Source organism: Berghia stephanieae, chromosome 4 (assembly GCF_034508935.2).
Source record: "Berghia stephanieae isolate SIO BIC M18660-M18661 chromosome 4, UCSD_Bste_1.3, whole genome shotgun sequence".
Lineage (NCBI taxonomy): Eukaryota > Metazoa > Mollusca > Gastropoda > Nudibranchia > Aeolidiidae > Berghia > Berghia stephanieae.
Window position 1 is genome coordinate 77224135 of NC_088363.1, and position 25653 is coordinate 77249787.

A 25653-nucleotide genomic window follows, 5' to 3' on the forward strand; every position below is an offset into this window, starting at 1 on the left:
GCTTTGAAACGAGGTCAGAGAACCACACTGTTTACCTATATAGTCTCGCGTGAGAGAATGTAAACGCTACCTTTACTACTTCCTGCGAACTAAAACTGAAAGTTGAAAATCCCATTGAGCGATTGAATCGAAGTTGAAAACATCGTAATCTTGAACACGTTTGGAAAGATCAGCGTATGCAGTTTTGACTTTTCAAAGAGGGAGAATTTGTTGGAACATATTGGAAATGGCTGGTTCCAAAGAAGTTCAGTATGCCACTTTGACAACTGTGGACAACCAAACTTTTCATGGGATGGTATACTCGACCGATGAAAATACTGGGAAAATTGGCCTTAAAAATGGTTCGTATTTGTAATTGTAAGCTTTAATTTAGTGTTATTTTAAATCAATCATAACTGCCATGCTCAGCTTATATCTATTTACGGATATATATTAAGGATGGCACTAGACGAAGATGCGGGCGAAATTCGTTCTCTTCTGTCTTAGTCTTAGTCTTAGTTTGGCGCTTGGTCATAGTCTTACCTGCTTAGGCTTACCTGACTACTGTCTGTACTGTACCAGTACCAATACCACTTAAAATTTGTCACTTACACAACTATGACTATGGTCATTCATTGTTTCTCATTTACAAAATGAGTGTCTCGACAGATTTTTGAAACACTGCAAGGAGCGGTTACAATTATTTATTAGACTGTAGTTATTCACAAACCCCAAATAGTTAGTAGAAAAAAAATGCAGTGGAATTTAAATTTGTGTCATAAAACAGATAATATCAAATGATACTTAACAGGAAAATAAAATAAAAACAATGCTATGATGCCAATGCCTTTTTTTTTTTCAAAAGCAAAGAGCATCAAGTTTGAGGGAGACAAAGACTGTTTGGAAAGAGTGCAAAGGAGAGCAACAAAACTTATCACACACCTGAAAGACAAAACCTACTGTGAAAGATTGAAAGAATTAAATCTCCCGACCTTAGATTACAGGAGAAGAAGGGGAGATATGATCCAAACATATAAAATAGTAAAGGGAATAGACAGGGTAGAGGCAGGATTTCTTAAACCAAACAAGAACAGTCAGACACGAGGAAACAGCAAGAAACTGGAAAAAGAACGTTTTAAAACAAATGAAAGAAGGAACTTTTTTTCATCTAGAATTGTAAATAACTGGAATAAACTGCAAGAAACCACAGTATCAGCAAAAAATTTGAATAAATTCAAAGCAGAGTTGGAGATAAGCAACACCCTAGGAAACAAGTTCAATTATAAAAATTGGTCCAATCATTAATAGATGAGAGGAGCGAAGGAGACAACACCAAGTCTAAAAGCTCTATACAGAGGTATCCAGGTATCAATAAAATACAATATTTTGACATTTTGAACTGAAAATGGGCATTTTTACTTATTGTTTGTTTTTTATCAGGTCTGCGACAGACATGCCCCAACCATTGCCATCTTCTCTTTTGAATTAGACTCTCCAGAGACTCCACTTCAGCTCTCACTCTCAGGTCTCAGATTGTGTGTTGGCCAGAATATCTTGAAGATTCGTCGCAAACATTTGTTTTGGAATACAAGTTTCTGGATGATACTCTCTGTGAGCTTTCAGCATTCTGATCCATAAAACAAAACTCTCAAGACATTACTTTTAACAATCTTTATTTTAGTGCTGGAATATTATGAGTCATGAGAATCAACACATTAAACTAAGATCCAGTGCTTATTGATGGAATTCTGCTAGAAGATATTCAAGAATTCACGTACTTGGGCTGACAATAGATGGTGACTGCAATGCAGAGATCAAAACCACAATCAGTAAGGCAAACCAGACATTTGCTTCCCTCAAACAGATTTGGAGAGCAGCGAGATTATATTCCAGCACTAAAATAAAGATTTTTGAAAGTAATGTCTTGAGCGTTTTGCTCTGTGGATCAGAATGTTGGAAGAATTGCCTAAACAGAGATGATAAAAATAAAAATCTTTAAAAAAAGAAAAACTCACAACAGGGAGTGTGATCGGACCACTTTTCGTCATCTTCAATTACTTAAAAATATAGATACCTACAATAAAGAATAATGTCAACCTTGAACTGTACCTTCGCTAGAATGTGAATCTCTTCACCATCAAACAATCAAGCCTGACACTCATTTACTTACAATCCATTGTAATTTTATAATCTCAACAGTGATAATAATAATCTTCTAGAATGCTGTTTTATTTACCAACATTGAGGTGAAACTTAGAGAGAGTGCTATGTGGTATTTTATTGTATGATGTGCCTATCCATCAAAAAAAAAAAGAAAAGATTTTCTAAACATAGAATTTTGGGAATCTCGTTTCCTGTCTTTTTATCCATTTACAAAGTGTAAAAAGTGTCAGCGTATATTAATATTTCTTTTGTTTATGTTATTTAACTAGTGAAATACAATATTTATTCCACACCTATTTTTTCTCTTTGTCTCACTGTGGTATGGGATAAATATTAAATATCGTCGGATAACTCAGAGATTGAAATGTTGAAATATCTTAGACATATTTTTTCAGAAGTTTTGTGCACCTCCCTCTCCTATTAAATTTCAGCCACAACTTATGCTGGTGAAAATTTCAAAGAGGAAATTAAAAAAAAAAAAAAAAGGGGGGGGGGGGGAGAAGAGGCCCCAAAAATTGTAGAGTTGCTATCGAAATAAAAGCAATATACTTATGTCCATCAGAATCATCACCGACGATGTTTTATCTTAAACATATTTTTCCTCTTTGTCTATGATATACTGGTGGTATGGACTCAGTGGACAATAATAAATGTGTTGGTGGTAGGGTGTTTGATTATTTCACAAATATGTTGTCCATTCCTCAACTGCCGGCTAACCTATTATTTCAAATTCCTTTCCTGTCTTCCACACATTATTATTAAATGTAATTTATTACACAATACTTCCACAAAACTAGATCCTACAACCAATTTTACTTCCTTCTTTATATTTTTTGGTCCTCTCTCTCTTAAAGTAGACTAACTATCCCTGGCAATGCCTTGTGCTCTTTCATTTTATTTATGTTTCTTATGTTATCCTGAATTACATTTTAAGCTCATTCCCTTGTTTTCAGTGACAATGAACAAGACAAAGTTGCCTGGTCTCCAGTACTTTTATGCATCTAATATCCAGGAATGTGAGTAAAATTTTGTGCACATACCACTGGTTACAGCAATGTATTCTACAGACATGCTAATCCAATTAAGTGACAATCCAATGTCACAGTAAGCAGTAAGGATTATTAAAACCATAATGATTTAAAATAAATTTTAAAACATTTTGCATGTTAATTGGGGGGGGGGGGGGGGGGGGGGGGGCACCCAAAAATTTCACTGTTCAGTCAAGTCAATCTGGTCATTCTGTGTTATTTCTATTTTATGAATTTTAACATAAGCTTATTTCAAAGAGAATTTAATTTGTTGATTTTATTTGCAAATCTTTTTATTTTGGTGACAACAGTTGTTTTTTAAAATTATTTTAGGTAACATTTTAAATTTACTCATATATCTATTCGTGATTAAAAATAATACTTTATAAAATTACTCCTCACTCATTATGATGGATTATTTTATTATTATTATTATTATTATTACTAGTAGTAGTAGTAGTAATAGTAGTGGTAGTAGCAGTATTAGTTAGGAGAAAAAGAAATTAAAAGAAAAGTGTTCATAAAATCATCACATCATTTATGGCTACCTTAAAGAATTCCAAAGTGTTTTCAGATGAGTTTGATTGGCACATCTTTGCCACGGGTTCTTTACTATAGCTCTCAATGATGTCATTTACGCCATGGGTCATAAAAGCTCTCAAAATGACTTCATCTCTACAAGTCTTTAAGCTCTGGTACTAGGATTGCTTTTTAGATCCTTTTTTCCATAAATTTGTCAATGATGAGCCATTTTTTTTTCTCCAGATAATTCTATTGGATAACGTGAAATGGAAATTATGGGAGAGGGGATTACTGGGAGAATGGGGGGTAATTAAGAAATTGAGAAGGAAAGGAGGGGCTTGTGAGCAAAGAGAGCATCAACTTTTTTTTTTTTTTTCATGTTCTATTTTTCCACATTTTACATATTTCTGAAACAAATGGTTGATTGCTTCAATTTTGTTTTATTCCTCTCTCTCTCTTTTTTTTTCCCATATATAGTGGTACTGTCAAGCGAAAGACAAGATTTGACAAAAAAAGATATTGCGCGCAATGAGCCTCAAGAGAAAAGTCTGTGAGTTGTTTTCTTTGTTTTTAAATCTTATTTTTTATTCTGGTTTCATGCTAACATTTCTATGTGAACAAAATGTATTTTCATTAAAAATGTCTTCACGGATGCTAGATCTTTGGAATGTACTAAATTTCCAGGGTGTTTGTGTTTTTATTTTTAACTATCAGCATTTGGCACCTCCGTTTTTTTTGTTTTTTTTTAAGCTTAATGACGACTGGCCTACTTTTACTCAAATGCCACCCATTTTTTACAATTAATCTTAAATTAACTCATGTGATTGCATACGTCAGCATAATATGTATTTTGGAGTATTCATTTTTGAAAATCTATATTTCATTTGTTAGTTGTTATTTTTTTTTTTTAATGAATAGATAAACTTGTCAGCAAGTTATTTTATACAATTTGAAGCAGATTTTTAAAGAAATATCTCGGAAAATTGCTTAATTTATCACCTAATAATAATCATATTCTTTTAAAAGGGCTAATTGCCAAATCTTTACAATATTACTGGACTAACCATAAATACTCCCATACAGTGCAAAGACCTATATCAGTTGCACACATTAAATATATATATTTTTACAAGAGAGAATAAAGAGTGATATTTGACATATAACAATTTAAGATATGACAAATGATCAACTAATCAAGCAGAAGTCGTCTGTGACAAAAATTTCTGTAAAAGAATAGCTTTTCAGCTTTTTGTTGAAATTCTTAATGCTGCCTCTGAGCCACACTAACACAGGACAAGGAAGCAAGTCACAAATTGCATTATAGAAACTGCATTATAAACTGCATTATAGAATGTTCTATTGCCAAAATGTGCAAGGCGTGTTTTTTGGGCACTCTTTTTGGCTGGATATCTGATGACCTAATCTGTTGAATTGGAGAGAAAGGGAACAAATGGTTCTTGAATGTAGCTCAGAGATCAGGAATTTAGTGCATTGAATTAGAAAATGGCAATTTTGTATTCTGTTTTGGCTATTGCTCTGAGCATAGCTTGTTTTTTTTTCAGGTCAACCAATGTCTAGATTCTGGCAGTCTTGTTCTGTACCTTTTGGATTCAACTTATTTGTCAGGACAGCCCATTAACAGCAAATTGTAATAGGGATATGTAATAGGATTCTTTATATGTTCACCTGTTTTATGATCAAACTTTCCTTTGGGTCCCGTATGGATAAATTAATTACTGTTGTTTACTTACCAGAATGGGGCAACAACCACAGACCATTAAAGGCATTCTGAAAAACAAAGACGGGTGTAGCTCAGACCAGAAAATTGAAATGCCTCAATATTGTCTTGGAGATGATAGTGGAGATCAAGGTTTGTTTATAAGTTTTTGTGCTCTGCTCAATGTTCTTTTTGAAGGACAGAAAATTTATATTGTTTTGAAATTATATCATATATTAAGTTACATCTGCAAACGGACTGCACTATGTTTATATTTTCTCTATCATTTGACTTTTTTTTCCCACTTAATATCTTCTCATGTTACATAACGTTGAGTTATGAAACACTTTTTTCCACGAGAAATACTTGGGTATGCAATAATCGTGATACTTTTTGCGGTGACAAACTTATCTCAACATTGCGTACCGATTATAACCCTTGGGTTTTTTGTTTTTTTTTACCATAATGCCTTCTATGAAAAAAAAAAAATTAATTCAGGAAAAGCTGGTGACTGGGGTATGTTTGAGAAAAAAAATGGTAACATTTGAAACCATTAAATATATGAATAATTAAGACTTAACTCTCTTAACGCCCAGCTCAAGAAATATTGTGCACTCAAATTGTGGCTTAAAATCTGGATTCATTTTGAATTTGACACAATGTCTGCAAAAAATAATTGTAGACAATACAAAACTACCATAATTATACATTTTTGTGAAGCTAATTTCAGAACAAACATGCAAATAGTATGATTTTTTACAAATAATTATTCAGATTTAAAGGTCGTTTACCTCAAAGATTTTCAATGAATTTAGTTCCACGAGCATAAAAAAATGAGTCCAAAATTTTAAAGTCATATATTTTGCAAGGAGAATGTGAAAAATAAACAGCAGTCATGTTCATGTTCTGAACAAGACAAATGAAATCAATGAAATACATGTGTTCATAATTCCTTTATTAGGGAGAATCAGGATTAAAGAAGTTGAAATACATTTTTGAGGGGAAACGAAATATAATTTGACATAGGTAGCACATAAAAACATAGTGGTATCCATTGTTGTCAGGAAAGCAAAGTCTGATACCTTCGCAAGCAGTTAATAGCTGGTTTTGTTGGTGGGTGATACAAGTAATGATTTAAGCAACGATCATGGCTCAGAGAGGCAAGACGCTTAAAATGGTAATAGTTTAACTTTTTCTAAAATCTCCTGTTCCCTTTTGTTTATGTTTACAGGTATTGGTAGCAGTTCTGAAGAAACTGAGAATTACGAAGATTACTATGAAATGGATAACTACATAATGTTTTGTCGAACTTGTGATAAGTTTCGCAGCAGTGTAAGTAGATTATCGGAAAGTCTTAGCATTTTGTACAATTCTATAATGATAATAATAGTAATAATAACAATGGATAACTACATAATGTTTTGTCGAACTTGTGATAAGTTTCGCAGCAGTGTAAGTAGATCATCTGAAAATCTTAGCATTGTGTACAATTCTAGTATACTGGATTTTTGAATGTCAACAAATAACCATTACTAATTACTAAATTAAAAGACAATTTGTAGAAACTATATGCTACTCTAATAACCTGTACCCACAGCACTGTGGCAAAATTAGGCTTGCTGTTCGACTTGTTGAATTTAAATTTTACAAATTTATGAGGAACAATTTGACAATTCCCCCTTCTCTCTCACACACTCTCTCTCTCTCTCTCTCTCTCTCTCTCTCTCTCTCTCTCTCTCTCTCTCTCTCTCTCTCTCTCTCTCTCTCTCTCTCTCTCTCTTTCCCTTTTTTTTCCTTTTTTTTTCTTGCAAATCTGCAATTTTGTTTAATCTTGCTAACCTTTACTCTCTCCTGTTTGGTACCATTTGCCTGACATTTATTATTTTTATATCTATGACAGATAACATACCTGATGAGACAAGATGTAATAGCTGTGACATTCTATGGTGTGAATGTTTGCCGGAAAGGAACAATATCACTTATTGTGGTGAGAGTGTGTTGTCAGCGCCAGATGATGGCTAATAACACTATTTTTGTATATTTCCAAAGTTATGCCAGAACTAAAGATAAAGCTTTTTTTATTAATGTTGACAATTTTTGTGCTTTATTACAACTCAAGTATAATTGTTTTTGTTGTTGTTTTAGTTGTTTTTGTTTTTTTATCTCTATGTGATTGGGAAGGAATGGACTAGACTTGATGTTGTCCAAGCATATGAAGAGCATGATTAAATTAGCACATGACATTAATTTGTAATAGACTTATATCAATTTAGTTCTCTCTTTCACATAATTGAGTAAACTTCAAGGGAATGGGTGATAGAGGGTGCAGTAATGTAGTAGTTGTGTGGATGTGTCATTCCTGAGTTAAATCGCTAATTACTGTCAATTCCATCCATTTCTGAAATAATTGCAGGTGGCCACAGAAAGTGATATCATCATTTATGACATTCTTAGACTTGGTTTGGAGGGATTTGTGGATGGACTGCAAGCTGTAATGGAATCACAAGATGTTCTTAAGGTACAATTGCTTTTTATCACTCTATCATTCTCTTCAATAATAAGCATTGTTTTTAATCTGGTGAACAAGCATTAATTTTCCCTGCTTGTCATACAAGGGGCGAGATTGTTGAGTGAAGAACTCATCACTCAGATCCATAAGGCTAATGGTGTCCTAGTTTATCTCATTTTCAGTGCGTTTTGCTACCATTTGACTGCGATGCTTGTCTCTCGCAAAGTATTTTGATTGGTTGGTAGACACCTGTGTGCTCCAACACTACCTTTAGTGAGTGCGATTGAATGCCATGCATGCACACATGAATAATCTTCATACTGCTCAACCATCATGGTAAAAATCATAATCATGAGAAGAGTTAAAAAGAAAGATGACAAAAATACAGCAACACCTCTACCACCATTTCAACATCCATGACCGCATCAAACTATTCCTAATACCCTACAGCATCATATTTAAGACCACAACCCACCTCCATGCTAACATTTGTTGTATTTTTAGTGATTTTTTTTTTTTCCTCTCTTTTTTAATTCAGGTCTGCAGGACCCCAAATTTCAAGTCAACTTTATCATATATGAGCTGTTTTTATTTTGAATTTGTATACATTTACAATGTGCATTTTATCATAAATTATAGTTTTAAACGGTTAAATGATGCTTTTGCCTTGAGCTTTCCTTTGATAAGATTAGTTTATTGATAACAGCTATATGAATTAATTTTGCTGTCAGTCAGAAATACATGATAAAGTTTGCACATTAAATTTTAAAATGCAGCGGGAGTAACCAATTTATATGTTTAATACCGTTTCACAATAAATCCATATAAATAAACTATATCATTGATGTAGTGCGAATTTATGTCATCATAGTTGTGCCACTTGGATGTTCTGTTCTTGTTGTTTGAAAAGTTGTTTGCTGTGCATCTTGGTGAATAATTTTGGCAAACACTTTAAATGATGCAAGTCAGTTAAATGATATGCGTTTGTATCAAATTCGAGCGAATAAGTTATTAAAACACATTAAGGGGCGGTTTGGGTCTAATTATTAGGAAAATCCTTCGAAAAATTGATTTTGAGATTTTGGTGGAAAAATATTTTTTATTATCCGAAAAATAATATAATTGAAGTCCAAATTCGTAAAGTAGACTATAAAGGCACAAAAAACACAGTCGAAAATGGTACAGATAGTGAGAAAGTGTGAAAAACGGGAAATTATTTTGCTATTTTCTCAAAATGTCATATTTCTAAGGGTATGGGATACTGTGTCAAACGTTTCTCAGAATCTATTCAATGAAATTGTCTGAAAATTTCCACAGTTATCACAGAGATAATGTATTGTGTCACCATAGAGAGATTTTTTTGATAAGATGTGTGAATTTTGAATTATAATCCTAATTCTGAATTTTTTACATCAATTTTTTTCATAACATTTTGATTCTCAACTTTGTAATGATCTAATAAAAATTTCATAAGCTAAAGCCGTAAAATCTCTCTATGGTGACACACTATGGTACAATGTTGACACGAGGGAAGAATATGGAGGTCATTCCTTCATTAGTTTTTGTGGAACGTTTGCCACAAGATTGTTATATTTTTTGATGTCAGACCCCCAAATTCGGCCGCAAAATGGGCATCAACACAGATGATTAAAATTTTTCACCATAAATGTTGTTTTTTAACCTATAATGACGATACAAAATGATTAAAACCGCCCAATATTGCTAATTAAATTTTTTTTTGAAAAGACCCAAACCGCCCCTTAACTTATATGAAATAAGATCAAGCTTCTTTGGGTGATCTAGTTTTGTTTTGTTTCCACCACTACATTTACCTCAAAATGATAGTGATGTATTGGGTTGGTAGTGATGCTGGTACATGATTGAGTAGATCGAAGATGAATGAGAAATGGATCTTTGGGAGTATGTGTTTCTGTTTATGACAAGATTTCATAATGATGTGTATTTTGTATGATAACTTGAAAGACTCTGCTGGACAGTTAGATATTTGTTTTGAATTTAGAATGTTTTGGTTTCATCTTTTCACCTTAAAGCAGAGATTCCAAAATTCCAGTTTCTTTGGGGGGGGGAACTGATCTGGATCTAGTGGGTGGGGGGGGGGGGGGGGTTAAAAAAATAAGACTGAAATAACCCAATGTCACTTCGGTTCCAAACCAGTACCTTAGCTTGTAAGGGGAATGCTCTATCACTGGGTTATCTGGACCCTCATTTTTTACGTGAGCTAGAAACCCCTCACTTTACAGCAAGTCTCTGCAGCTGACAATGGGTTACTTCAGCCTTTCTCCGAAAGAAATCCTGAAAGAAAAAGCGATATTTTAAATATTTATTTAACTCGGCTCTCATGAATTTTAATTTATCTCTTGAGCAATCAGCATACTTTTCCTCGCCCTTTACCTGTGCCCATGTATGAGGGTGGGCCAGAAAGTTTTGTAATTTTCTTTATACTTTTAAAGACTTAAAACCTTAACATTTGGTATACATATTCTCTAACTAATTGGCTGTAATGAGTCAAAATTTCTAAGGTCTATGACGTAATCACTTTTGTCCTATTATGTGTTCAACACCCTCCGTCAAAACAAAAATTGAAATTATTTGATTCAAGCAATGTGCTTTTATTGATTTTAATGAATGCTGAAGGCTGCTCACCCTTTGAAATCTATACCAGAGTGAAGCAGCTTTATGGTAATGCTTCTGTTGATTACAACACTGTTTGGCAATGGGTAAGGTTTGTGGATGGGGGAGACCGGATTGAAACAAAACTTCCAAGATTAAACTCATTGCAACAGTGAAAACATGATTCTGGCAAATTAGCATGTTAGACAAATTGACATTGCGAAGGGAATTGGTATTCCAAAGGAAAGAGTTCACCACATTGTAACAGTGATCCTTCGATACAGGAAAGGTGGGTCCCAGGAATGTTGACAAGTTGCATGAAAGACCAACGAGAAACTGAAAAGAATAGGATCCTAGAAAAATGCCATATTGCAACACGATAATGCTCGAACCAGCAGACTCAAACCGCATTGAGGAAAATGGATTTCTCCACCTTGCCATATCCACCCTACAGTCCCATCCTAGCACCTTCAGACTTCCTCTTATTCCCTAAATTGAAAGAGTATCTCAAAGGAAACCACTGTGAACGCGACAAAAACGTGGAGGCTGCTGTCCGATCTTGGTCTTGAGAGAAAGTATTCCAGTTTTTAGTCAATGGGGATGCATCAAATGGATTGGCATGACGGCTCTGTGTTGGTTGTGATGGTGACTATATTGAAAAATAAAGTAAGCAATCTGTAACTAAGATTTCAATCCTTCTTTTGATGTATTGTTTAACAATTATTCGTTATTAATAATTATTCGTAAAAAATGAGCAAGTTATCATGGAAATTGCAAAACTTTTCAGCAGACCCTCATACGTCCTTGAATTTTTTCTTCTTCTTTATGACAGATCCTTCTTGGATGCAGCCTCCCAAACAGCCCTGATGTTTTATTAAATAATATTTGTTTTTTACTACCTCTTTCTAGGTCATCCATGACTGTAGGATGGTTTCTGATGCACTATTTCATCAATATGAAGTTCATCTTTCAAATGTTTTTGATACTCAGGTAAGTTATTATGAGAATGATCTGAATGTCTGTTTTTAATTGTAAGGATAATTACCCACTGTCTGTTGCATCTGCAGCATTAATTATAAAAATTATTTTTTTAAAATTAGAACTTTGATATAGAGCAATATCCACTAAATGTGCTCAGAACGCTTTACAAAGGGTCCCTGACCAACAGCAAGTTGTAACATGTAGAACGAGACATGACGCCGGTTCGGCGATTTTACAATTTTTCCGACAGAGACAGTGCTGTTGATGGCCGGGTACTCATTTTACACCTGAGTACGGTGAGAGAATGTGAGTAAAGAGTCTTTTCCAAGGACTCAACTGTGTGCCGAGCGAGGCTCGAACCCAGGACCTTCCGATCCTAAAGCAAGTGTCATAACTCAAGACCACATAGTCGCACAGTAGAGGTAGTTGAATAATTCGGGACTGACAACAAAATGCAAAATTCTAAATATACTTTTCATTTTTAAGTTTTCAATTTTAAGAGTTCTGGTGGAGTTTTGGTATTGATGTGTGAATTATTCATCTATTTCATAGATATTTTGTATATTATTATAGGTTGCTGGAGTTTTTGCTTTTCGTATGACAAGTGGAGGAGATTGGCCAAGAATTGTTGACAACTTACCAATAACTTTGATGACTCACTTAGGTTTAAAGAACAAAGACGTTCATCAATTTTCTGAAAGAACTCTTAACTCGGTAAGTTAATTTAATGGGATTTTTTATCATAAAGTTATTATAATCAAACTGAGAACAGGGTGTCCAGCAAGGTTTTAAAAATGTTGTGAATTTGACCTCGTCGTTACGTAGTTGTTCATCAAGGTTGCCAATTTTCAGTATATTTACGGAATTCAGTCTGTTATAAACCCTCAGTATATTTTCGAATCACCTGCTAAATGGAAAAAAGTAAGTAAATACTGTCTTTTTTACTTGAGTTCAGCACTCAGAAAGAGGTTCGTCCATTTGCATAAATTTTCAGTACAATTTTGCCTTCTGAATTGGCATCCCTGGTTCATAAATTAGTTGAAGATTCAATGAACTAAAATGTTTTAAAATGTTTATTTGAGGAAATCTGGTAGCACAAAATTACAAATGCAAACAATGTCAAGGATTCATTTCGTAGCGGCCATTTTGAAAATCCTAGACACCAGTCAGACATACAGTCTGACCATTGTAATATCCCTTGGTTGTCATTTTGCTTCCCACTGATGATGGGAGACTTCTCTGATCAAGTCTCTGGGGCAACATTAAACATGCACTATTGCACAAACCCCTACAATACCCCCCCCCCCCCCCTTTTTTTTTTTCTTTGACATCTGCTGCGCCTTTATCTCTAAAGATGCCAATACTATTGCTACGACTCCTATTACTACTTCCAACTACTACTACTACTACTACTTCTAACACTTTATTAACACGACTGAAACAACAATTACTTCTGTCCCTACTATTACTTTTACATGTTGCATCTAACATTTCATTTGAAGAGACATTTTGGGAAGAAAAAGTTTATCTAAATATAATATTTTGCCCCTCCCTCCAGTCATAAAATCCAAACCTGCTAGATATCCCAGAAAATCCGTGATTGTTCCAGATTTGAGCTGATAATCCTGGCTTATTGGAGAAAAAATAATTTTTATTATGCTCACACACACCAGCACATAATAACAAGTGAAAAAAATTATATTAAAGTTACTGGAAATGGGTTTTTATAGAAAGATGAAGTTTAGATGATGTTGTAAAACGAGCATAAACAATTTATTTCATAATAAAGTATTTTAAATTCCTAAGTCGTATATTTTGTTTCAAGGTCATAAATTTGACTCTAAAATTTTGCTGGACACCCTGTGAGAAGATAAAGTTGATTGAGGTTGCCTGCAACAGCTAGGTCTAAAAATATGTAATAGCAGTTTTACTTCTTAAATATTATGATTAGCAAACCCTACTGTAATGTTTTGGAAAATATCCTTTCATTGTTCAATTATTTTTTTTCTCCAAATCTAATAGAGTGATGAAATGTGGCTGCAACGTCCATTGTGCAATCAATTGATACAAGACAGTTTAAAGAACGTTGTCCACATGATTCCATTATACAATTCACTTCGTGCAAAGTTGCTGATGGAATTTCAAATTGGAGTGCAGATGTACTTGGATCATGTGAGGAAAATGCCGGAGGACAGGATAAGTAAATACACGGTAAGATGATTTGTTTCATGTACAGTATGTTGAAGTCAGTCAGTACAATGAGTATCTCAATTCAATTTCCAACCTTATCACTTTTTTAAAAAACAAATAGAAGGATCAGAAAATTTCAATTTTGGAGATGTTGATATGACATATAATCTGTTTGCCTGGGTCAGATCCAAGCTTGTCACCATAACCATTTGCACCAGTAAAACGCTAGCATAAATTGTTTGGATTCTTTGGGTTTTTTTAATCTCCTGTGATTTTATAATTTATTTGTTTCAAATGGATTTTTTAAAAAAAAATTGTATTTATTCAATTGGCTATTCTTGTGGACATAGGAGACCTAATCGTTTTGTGCCAATGACATTCATTATTTTTTAAATTATGAACTGAATTATTTTATTGGAGAATTATGGACAACTAGTTGCAACCAGTTATGATTAGTTATGATTAGGAAATAGCATTTAGGGTTTCAGCTAAGGGTATTCAGTCTTAGGAGGAGTACTGGTTAAGAGTTAGAAATAACACTTCCTTGTTATGATAGATCTTGGTTATATCTGTGGCCATGGCAAAACACGTTGTGGGTGTATATCTTAATCCTCATAGGGATTTTTGTTTTGTTTTATGAAGATGCATATGCACATGTTCCTCTTTGTAATACTCAGTGATGCCAAAACTCCGGTTTCACCGGAAAAACCTCCGGTCTGGAGCAAAAAATTCCGGGCTCCGGGCAACTTCCGTCAAATTCCGGCGAGGTCAAATTGTTCCAAGGACACATCCCCCCCCCTCCAACCACCACATCATCATCACTGCCACTAGAATTACAACCATCATCACTACCACTACTACTGCAACCACCACCACCACACATCATCATCAGTACCACAACTACTACTACAACCACCACCACCACATCATCATCATTATTACAACCCACCACCACATCATCATCACTACCACTACCATCACTATTACAGCCACCACCACCACATCATCATCACTTCCACTACTACTACAACCACCACCAACACATCATGATCACTAACGCTACTACTACAACCACACCACCACCACATCATCACTACCACTACTACTACAACCCACCACCCCACCTCATCATCACTACCACTACTACTACAACCACCACCCACCACATCATCATTACCACTACTACTACAACCACCACCACCACATCATCACTACAACTACAACACCACCACCACATCATCATTACCACTACGACTGCAACCACCACCACCACCACATCATCATCACTGCAACTACCACTACTACTGCAACCACCACCACATCATCATCACTATCACTATTACTACAACCACCACCACCACCACCACATCATCATCAGTACCACAACTACTACTACAACCACTCCCAACCACATCATCGTTATCACTACCACTACTACTACAACACCACCTCCACCACATCATCATTACCACTACTACTACAACCACCTCCACCACATCATCACTACCACTACTACTACAACCATCACCACCACATCATCACTACCACTACTACTACAACCACTCCCACCACATCATCACTACCACCACTACTACTACAACCACCCCACCACGTCATCACTACCACTACTACTAAAACACCACCACATCATCACTACCACTACTACTACAACCACCACCACATCATTACTACCACTACTACTACAACCACCCCACCACGTCATCATCACTACCACTAATACTATTACAACCACCACCACATCATCATCACTACCACCACTACCACAACCACCACCACATCATCATCACTACCATTTGTACTAAAATCACCATCACCACCATATCATCATCACTACCACCACTACTACAACCACTACCTCATCTTCATCACCACATCATCATCATTACCACTACTACTACAACCACCACACATCATCATCACTACCACTACTACTTCAATCACCACCACCACCATATCATTATCACTACCACTACTACTACAACCACCACATCATCATTACCACTACTACTACAACAACCACCACCACCACATCATCACTACCACTACTACTTCAACCACCACCACCACATCATCACTACCACTACTACTTCAACCACCACCACCACATCATAATCACTGCAACTACCACTACTACTTTAACCACCACCACCATATCATCATCACTACCACTACTACTACAACCACCACCACCATATCATCATTACTACCACTATTACTTCAACCACCACCACCACCATATCATCATCACTACCACTATTACTACAACCACCAAAACCACATCATTCTCACTACCACTACTACTACAACCACCACCACCATATCATCATCACTACCACTACTACTACAACCACCACCACCATATCATCATCACTACCACTATTACTTCAACCACCACCACCCACCAACACCATATCATCATCACTACCACTATTACTACAACCACCAACACCACATCATTCTCACTACCACCAGTATCTCTACCATTAAGGTTCTGCGCTTTACTACATTTAAAATAAGGAAACTTTGGGATTGTATTTGGCAATGTGTTTATGTATCATAATATAATCCTAATCAGTTACCTATTTAGAACTATACAATATGTAAACACAATGCCAAATACCATTCCAATTCCTTTTTCTTTTGTGCGGAAAGTCCTCTTTCGGCATTGAAATTCCTACGAGTGGTGTCTGAAACTCCTGTGAGCCAAATTTAAAGTTGGCGTCTCTGGTAATACTATTCAATAGAACATCTCAAGTTGTTTCAAGATTCCAAGACAAGTGTACATTGTGTTTTTTCAGTACAAATTTGGAGACAGTACCTCTAGTCTTATCTATGATTTGTTTTTTGTTTTGTTATGTTTTTTAAAATATATTCACATGCAATAATACCTCGTCAGACTAATACAATCAACTTATACAAAGAAGAGGAAGAAGACTTGACTAGATTAAAATCAGATGAAACGATTTCGTTTTTAATTAGTATTTTTTTATATGCTGTTTTTCCTCCAGTCTTGCAGCCATCTTCTTCCATATGTGTTCCAAGAACTTCCAACACGTGTTGCTGAAGCTGCTAAAGAAAAGCCAAAATACAGGAGGGCTGAAACTTCTACTGTGTCGAAGGAGTTCTTGGCTCCATTGACATATAGAAGCAGTTCTACTCTTCATAGTAATTGTAATGAAAAGTTGAAGACTCAAAAGGACTCGGGTGTGTATATATTACCATTATAAAAGTTTTCTATTGATTAGCCATGTTGTAGTTATGCCATTGTGATTTGAAAAATGAATTAATCTAATTTGTGTTTCAGTCATGATTAACCAACTTTCAAATAACAAAATAGACTTGTTAAATATTACTCATAAATAATGTTAGCAACTGTCAGCCACTTTTTATTAGCAGATATTTTATAATTCAACAGGCTTCAGAGCTCTGCCTATAAACCACCAAATATAAGAACAGAAGAGTTTTGTTTGAGATCATTGTATAAAATCAGAAAATTTATATATTTACTGTTTGATCCTAGCTTGAACAATCAATATACTTTAAGGAATATGTTTTTATGGAAAGATGCTGCTTTTAAAAAAACTTTTGTTTTGATGTATGTGTATTCTTTAAAAATAGAATACAAGGGCACTTACATCCATTATATTTGATGTTTGTTTTTTTATCCCTTTTTCTCAACAGAGTCCAACTATAAAGGCAAAAATGTCACACCACAGCACAGCAAGACAAATGAAAAGAAGACTTGGTCTGTAAAGGAAAAGTCTAAACTTTCTCTAGATAAATCAAATTGTCAAACCTTGGACCATGACCAGTCTAGTAACTACGGAGTAACTGAGCTATGCTCGAGCACACCTTCATATTCTGAATTATGTCGTAGACTTTTGCCCTCCAAAAAGTTGGAGTCTCCAAAAAATTTAAAATCAAGCTCACTGTCTGTCATGGAGGGGAATAACTCTCTGTCTTCACTGAAAATATCATCTTCACCATCTTCAAATGTAATAAGTCATCGTCTTATGTCACCTGAAGTGTCTAAGACAGAGACCAAGAGGATAGGACTAGAAAAATCATCATTGAAAGACCAGCCCTCTCTTCATTCGGCTATAGCAAAGTCAGCTTTGATGAAAATCCCATCTTATTCATGTTCGTCAGCTTCTAGTGTGTGTTCAGAAAGTCTTTCAGAACCAGAAATCGAGGATTTCATAGGAGGTAGATTGTTTGTTTAATATTTCTTTCTTCTTTTTTTTGTCTTTTTCTTTTTCTTTTTTTAAATATATATTGTACTGTGAGATTCTGGTGTGACAAATGATATGAAACAATACAATTTGTTTTAAAATATAGATAAGTCAGAGTTCCACGTAATACCGCGGTTGGTTTCCATTCTTGATTTTCTGCGCTCGTGGTGATCTGCGTCAAGCAATATTGTATTCCGTGCTCTGAATCGATCGACTGATTGCATTCTGTGTTAAGAAAAGGCGATTATTTGTCTTTATTGCTATCCATGGGCAACTTTTTATTTGATAAAGAAATAATAAATTCAAAACAATATATTCTAGGGTTAACAAATTACAAAATTTAGACTTTAAACAAAGCATTCTGTGAGCCTTTGTGTCCTTTCTGGTTTCATTATAAAGTTACCATTTCATATTCTGTGGTGGATGCATAGACTTTTGTTTTTTTTGTTTTTTTTAATTATTTTGTAGATTGCCCCTATTTCGTCGGGACAGTCTTGATTCTGTTTTTTAGATTTAAAAAAATCCAAATATAAATTCTTTTTTTTAAAGTAAATAAAATGATGTGATTTTCGTTTTCAAACTTAGACATCCAGTTGAAATTCGACTACAAAAGGTCTGCCGTCGATTGATACCTACAGTAGTGTAGCAGTTTATTATTATTATTATTATCATTATTATCATCCACACATTGATTACCAGTCTTTGCACCCATGTCCGTACTTCCATTTTTAATTGGTTGGCAGGTCTGTGTGTATCTTTGTATAAATTTCGAGAGAAAAAAAAGTTCAAGGGTTGCAACAATTTCACTCTGACACCCCTGATTTGTATGCAAATATGTAATTGTAGAAAAGGTGGCACTAGACATTGGATTTGCTTGGGTCTCGTGTGTGCTTTAGAATTCAAGAGAGGAGTGTTTGTTTCAAGAGTACATTTTTGCATAGGCTACATTTTTTTTACCAGTACTCTTGAAGTCAAAATAATAAGAATGATGCAAAACTTGTATACTTTAACCTTACAGTATTTAGGTTGGCAAGTGATTTTGTTTATTTGATTCTCAAGAAATTGGAAATTGAATAGAACAGAGATTAAATTGTATTTCTATCTTGTTTAGCCACGGTGAAATACCATGCTCTAAGTATTCACAACTCATGGTGATGGAACAGAGAACATTTGATTTATAGAATTAATGTGAGCCAGTCAGACATCAGTACAATTTGGTCAAAACAAGTGCTGCATTGCACCAGAGATACTTTCGAATTTAACATCCACATCTGACAGTTTGAGAAATGTATGCAAAATGCCATTCCTAAGAGCATAGTGGTCTCAAATGCTCAGACCTAACTTGGTCCAAATTGGGAGTTCACAACCATAATTTTATAGTCAAGAAACAATTGGATGCTCAATACAAGTCTTATTTGTGATATAGAGAGATATTTGCTTACAGACCAACTGTAACAGAACAAATAAGATCAACCTCATCCCCAGCACTTTCCCCTCATTTTGATTTTGAAAAATTTGTAGGCCTATTTATTTTATAGTTGTTTTTTTTTAATCTTCTCCATATACATACAGTCTTTGCCTTATTATTTTATCTTGATCATCATTTCTATTATCTCAGCTGTCAATCTTTTTATGAATTCATACTTGCTGCAACTGCATTTCGGTAAAATACGAGAATATAATGCTGAATCTCCGTTTTCCAAATTGACCACCACAGATATTAAAAGAGGCCACCCCGCTGAGAATGATTGGGATGCTGACAGGGTGTTGGAGCTGGAGATGTCACAAAATATCCTCCGGCAGGCCAGACAGAATCATTCCTCCAAGTCAAACATTAAAAGTCGATTGCTACCTTCCAAGATTAAGGTATCTCCTACCAGTGGACGTGGATGCTGAGCATTTAAGTCATGCTTCAATTGTTGTTGTTTTAGACAATCTTAAGTTTTTGTTTTGGATTGTTTTGTCTTTTTCATTTTGTGTCGCTCTGATTTTTTTTGGATTTTTTAAAAAATGTATTTGAAAAGTGGTATGAAATGGTAACTGTTTACAAAAAAACTAAGTTTGTACACAAAAATTATATTGAAGAAAATTAGCGTGTCATAATTTTATTTTTTTCCCCTTGAACCTTCTTCTCCCTCTCCAATTTCTTTCACCAATAATGATCCTGTTTTCAACTGTAATGATATACTTTTGGACTTCTTTGGAGATTTATTTGGTTGGATCATATCTGATCCAAAAGCAATGTCTATTTCAGTGCAAACATGTTTCTGTTTATCTCATCTTTTGTTATTTCCTCTTCTTCAATGTCAGTTATTAACCCTGTTGAGACTTGATTCTTTTTGGGGGTTTTTTAGTATCCATGTTATTTAAAAAGTTGTTGTTCTACCTATAACTTGTGAGAATATTATCATTTGGGTTTTATTTTCGATGACGTACAATAATAGAAATGCTAATTTTTGTCCTTTGCGAAAATTTTGGGGAAACAAAAGTATTCCTTAACACAAATTGGGATTTTGCACACATGCACAAATTAATGGGTCTCCTTATCTCTTTTACAGTTTCCAAAAGCAATGAGAGTTCTTTCTATGTCATTACCTTCAATCTGAAGAACAGTAAACCCTGATCCATGCACTTCTCAATTTCTATCACTGTTTTGGGTTAATTTGATTCCACTGTTCTCAAATTGTGAATGAACACAGTGATCATCCCTAAATATTGGCGAATCTGATCTTCTAGTCTCTGATTGTAGCTTATATGTTTGGTCATTATCAGAGTCCTCATAAAACTCAGAGTCACTATCATCAAAAAGATCAAATGTTTGTTCTGAGACATTTGGAAGTCATTTTAGGGAAATATAAAAGAAAGCAGACACAATTTCTTTTTATGACCAATGAATTCTGACTTTCGGTCACACCTCTCCTCAAAAAGATTTCAATAAAGAGAAGGGTTATAGTCAAATATGGATACAACCCATGCTGTTCACTGATATTTTTTCAAACAAGCGTTGACATGTCCCTGGTCATGGGCATTTCAAAAAAACGAATTGTCTAGTACGATGTTCCATTCTGTGAATTTGTCGAATGTGTCCACACAACGATCATTGCTCCCTTATATGTGTGGGATCTGTAAACTCAATGGTTTTGGTGTGCTCCATGGATGTTGAGAGAAGATTGTTCTCCATATAGGCGGCTTCCAGAGTTGACGGCAATCTGTTATTGTCTGCAAGGAGGAGAGTGATGGTATCCTTGAACTGGAACATGTCTGGCTGTTGTGACCAAAATGTGTCTGGTTGTTGTGACCCACACATATTTGGCTGTAGTGACCACAACATTTCTGGTTGTTGTGACCAATATATATTGAGCTGTTGTGACAGCAACGTGTGCTGTTGAGTTTCATCCTGGGGCATAGCAAGGGTAAAGCCATGATGGTTGACACCACAGTTTGTATACCAATGGAATTGCTGGAAACTTCGTTTTCTCTCCTGGTATGAAAATGAATTAATATAAATAGAAAATAAATATGTAAATGAATAAATAAGTAACTTAATTAATTAATGAATAAATATATAAATTAAGTAATTACTTCATTAATTAATAAATAAATTCATCAATCAATCAATCAATAAATCAAGTTATACAAGAAAGAGTGATTAGATCAAGTTTAATAAGCATTAATATAGAACAATACAGTGAAGCTATCATTCAAGGAACTACACGCAATGACTAGATTCTACATCCCTTTTTTCGCAGTGACCTTGGTGGTATTGGGACAAAAAATTAGTCCAGTATCATTATAATTTCAAATCTTCTGTGGGATGTTCTTGTCATCCAGGCTCTTAAGCACTGGAAGTAATTCGCCATCACCTGTCTTCTCATTTTCATCCTTTCTGGAGTGTGGATAGTCAGATCAGGGTGTTTTGCTATCAAATAATACTAGTGGACCTTTCCTGGTGTATCGATTAAAATATATACCGTAGAACGGGTGACTTTGCATCAATTTTAAAAGTAACTCAAAAAATGAAGTCTTAAAAATATTTCTAAAGATTACTTAATGCTCTTATATCTTGGGTCTGTGGCCCTAATATGCATTTCAATCAATAATTAAATGAAGATTTAAGTTTTATGGCCACAATATAAAATTTATTGACTATTTTGATAACATGCCAAATTGGGGTGACTTTGCAACAACTCAAGTAAAGTGTCATAACATCTCAATACAAAAGACATTAACTAAAAGAACAATCCAAGATAACTTCTTAAACAGAGTACAAGGCAGGCTCCACACAATGTATCTTATGAAAGGTCCTGAAAAACATTTCTACATCTAGCTTTCTTAGTGACACTGGGCTGCCACTCATCCTCACTGCTGACGACTTCACTATCACTGGATTCACTTACAGAATCACTAAGAACTGGTGTCTGAGTCTGACTTTGCAATTTCCTTCTGTCAGATGAACTGGAGGATGTGGATCCATGAGCAGAGTCAGTGCTGGTCATAGATGATGAGGTACCGGTAGCATCAGGAAGTGCAGAGGGGGTTGAGCTAGAGGATGATGAAGATGTGGAGGCTAAGTCCTGGCCAGAGATGGATTTGCCTGGTTCCACTAACAGCCTTTTCCGTGCTGTTCTCTGTTTTTGGTTGCCCCCTGGGTTGTACTTGAATTGCTGAAGGTACTCCAGCAGAGCAGGTGAAAGTTGAGCTGTTCTGGTTCTCTCTGTTGTCCCACCAGCTCGAGGAAACTTCCTCAACACGACGTCCATGTTGAAAGGGGCGATTCCACAAGCCCTAAACCCAGCCTTGAGGTTTGCAGGGATCCTTATCCCCATTCTCTCCATAAGCTGTGACAGCAGGCGAGGGAACAGAGCTTTGTCAAGGGATGTAGAAGAGGGTCGTTGCATCTTGTGTTCTTTCATAATTTGCTTCCATTCTCTCTTCATTGGACCGAAAAAACTGACATCAAGGGGCTGGCATTTATCAGTACTGTTTGGGGGTAAGAGAACAAAGCGGATATCAAGTTGTTGGCACTTTGAGATGACCGCCTCACTGAGGTGTGAGCTTAAATTGTCACCTATCATAAGTTTGGGTCCTTCCCGTCGCCGAGCCCAGTGTACGATTATGACGGAGAACCATTCCTCAAAGCATGCGGCATCAAACCAACCGCTTTTGCTTCGGGCAAACCTTGTCCCGTGGGACCTCCTTGTCGCCATGAGTCGTAGAGGTTAGCGGCTTTGTATACAACAAAGGGGGGCAACAATTCCCCCTCTGCTGTTCCCGAAAAGATTATTGATATATTTCCTTTGGAATGGTTGATAACCCTTTCGGGATACTTAACTCCTCTCCTGAAGATACACTTTGTTACTCCCGGGTCATCGGCTAAATTTGTCTCATCATAATTCACAATATTACCAGTAGGAACACCCAGGGACCCTTTCAAGTTTGAAAAGTACTTCTCCACGTTCTCTGGTTGTACTTGAGCCCTCGAGCGTTTGATGTTTTGGCACATACTATTGGTTAAAATGTCATTTCGTTTCAGAAAACCCCTCACCCAGTCATCCCCAGGAACATTATTTTTGAACACGGTGATTTTTTGCTGTGTGCGATTTAGGTACCCTGAAACCACAAGCTTGACATCTCTGTGTTCCAAGGGCATGCCAAATTCAGAACAGATGAGAAGGCAGTTCACAAGTTCATCTTCCACTTCCTTCCTCAAGGCTGTCTGTCCACCACACGAATTCTGGTGAAGGCCCTTCACCTTGTTCCACAGCGTTCGAAATGGGATTCCGCATCGTTCTGCCACCTTCTTCACACTGTCACTCTTACAATCTTTTATTGCTTGGAGAAGAGTCTGTTCGTCATAATCTCTGTAGCGCCTGGCTCCAGGCTTTTTAGCATACTTTCTCGGCATTGTGGTTCTGGTGAGAAAATTCTGTGAAAAGAAGAAAATGACCCAAAAAAAGGTTAGATCTAGATATCTAGAACTAGGCATTTCATATGATATTAGCCTCTATATTATTCTTAAAACCTTTAAACCTAAAGAAAATCATATCTTTAATTTCAATAAGATATAAGAAACTCACAATCTCCCTTAATTCACATAATACTGCTGCTAAACAAACAAAAGTGTGCACCCACTAATATTATTATTGGGTGGGGTGACTTTGCAACACTCAGATCTAGAAGCTGGGGTGACTTTGCATCAAGCCATTGTAAACAGACAGACAATGAATCATTACTGGGAGCCTAATTGGGAAATGTTAAAGTATTTTGCACTATAAATCAATAGATTATAAAGCTTAAGTCTTAATTTGAGAGTATGAACCAAATAAAGTTTGCACTCACCTGAATTGAGGACGAAATAGGGCTGTTAATTCACCAACCACAAAAACAGGCTTGTCCACCATTGACATTGAAGCAGGAAATTGAAAGGCCAAATGTATTTCCTTCACAGAAGAGCTACATTGGAAGCCTTATGAACTCTTCCACTTCGTCCATAAGCACATTCACTTTTTTAATGAAAATATTGCAAAGTCACCCCAGCATGCAAAGTCACCCCGTTCTACGGTATCACTCAAAAACAAAACAATTGTAATGAATCACAAAAATTACATACTAGTACAAAGACAAACTAGAGGATTATAATGCATAGATTTTACAGATAATTTGAAAGTATACCTCGACAATTAGTATAAGACAGTCAAAGCTTTTCACGGTTAAACAAAAAACTACAGAAACTGTACAATGTCTTTGAAAGGTTCCTCTACAAAGGCACAAATTTCATTAAAACAGATTTCACTGTCTGAGGAGTGAGTCTATTGGGTTGAATTTATGGAGATAAATCAGTAGGAAGAGGCAGCATTACTGTCAAAAGTGAGTGAACACTTTGTTATAAATTCACATTTCCAACAGTGATCCCAGATCCAGTAGAGGTGAAATGAAAGTGATAGTATTTTTAATGCCAGTCAATTTTGAAAAAGAGTTGTCACGTGTTTGGTCCAATCAAACATTGAAATAATTATATTCCCTTCTTCATTGCTGCAATGTTGAATCAAATTAATTGACCACATCAACCACCTGTTTCAGCGTGTTGATCTTGTTTTGTTTTTATTTTATAAAGAAAACTTGATCAGTCCAGATCCTCAGTCTGGACTAAACTTTGTATATCCAATGATCAGGAAACTAAGTTTGATGGAAGAATGTTGACTAGTGATAACTCACCACATAAGATACCAAAACCATGATAGAATTATTGTTGACTGCCACAATTATCCGCGTGTAGATACCAATCTTTTTCTCTCAATGCATAATGCTAAAAAAAGAAATGGCTCAGTTGGCCCCTTTTCCGTGTTGAATTCCACATCGACCAGGAAGTCAATTTGTTATGGTTTAACAGTTGACTCCAAGAAGACTTTACAAACTGGTTGCAGAGGGCTGAAGGGATACATGAGCTGCTGGGCAAAATCGAAGCAGTAGCTCACAGTCCCATCCAAGGATCAGGTTCATGACAGCAGATTTGGCATGATCACAGATGTTTGATAAATGATTGACCTTTGCCAAGCCTGGCTGGCAAATACAACAAAGGTGAGTTGCAGGTTTCATAGTGGTAACAAAGAGAATGAGTCTTTGTCTTAGAGTTCTGAGTTCTCAGTGTTCCGTCTGCAATTTTACAACTGATAATAATCA

General features: G+C 35.5%; 1 protein-coding gene and 1 pseudogene across 1 annotated transcript; one reads left to right on the forward strand and one right to left on the reverse strand.

The window, feature by feature from the left end:
* Positions 1-21491, forward strand: LOC144971290 (uncharacterized). The gene is made up of 13 exons (XM_078911907.1): positions 1-341; positions 3096-3158; positions 4170-4242; positions 5447-5562; positions 6641-6741; positions 7310-7396; positions 7823-7927; positions 11459-11539; positions 12104-12244; positions 13553-13741; positions 16750-16945; positions 17423-17947; positions 19691-21491. Exons 1-13 carry the CDS (start codon positions 227-229, stop codon positions 19867-19869), a joined length of 1971 nt encoding a protein of 656 aa, XP_078768033.1. The 5' UTR covers positions 1-226; the 3' UTR covers positions 19870-21491.
* LOC144971852 (uncharacterized) lies at positions 21071-23906 on the reverse strand (annotated as a pseudogene).
* Between the last annotated feature and the right edge of the window lie 1747 nt (positions 23907-25653).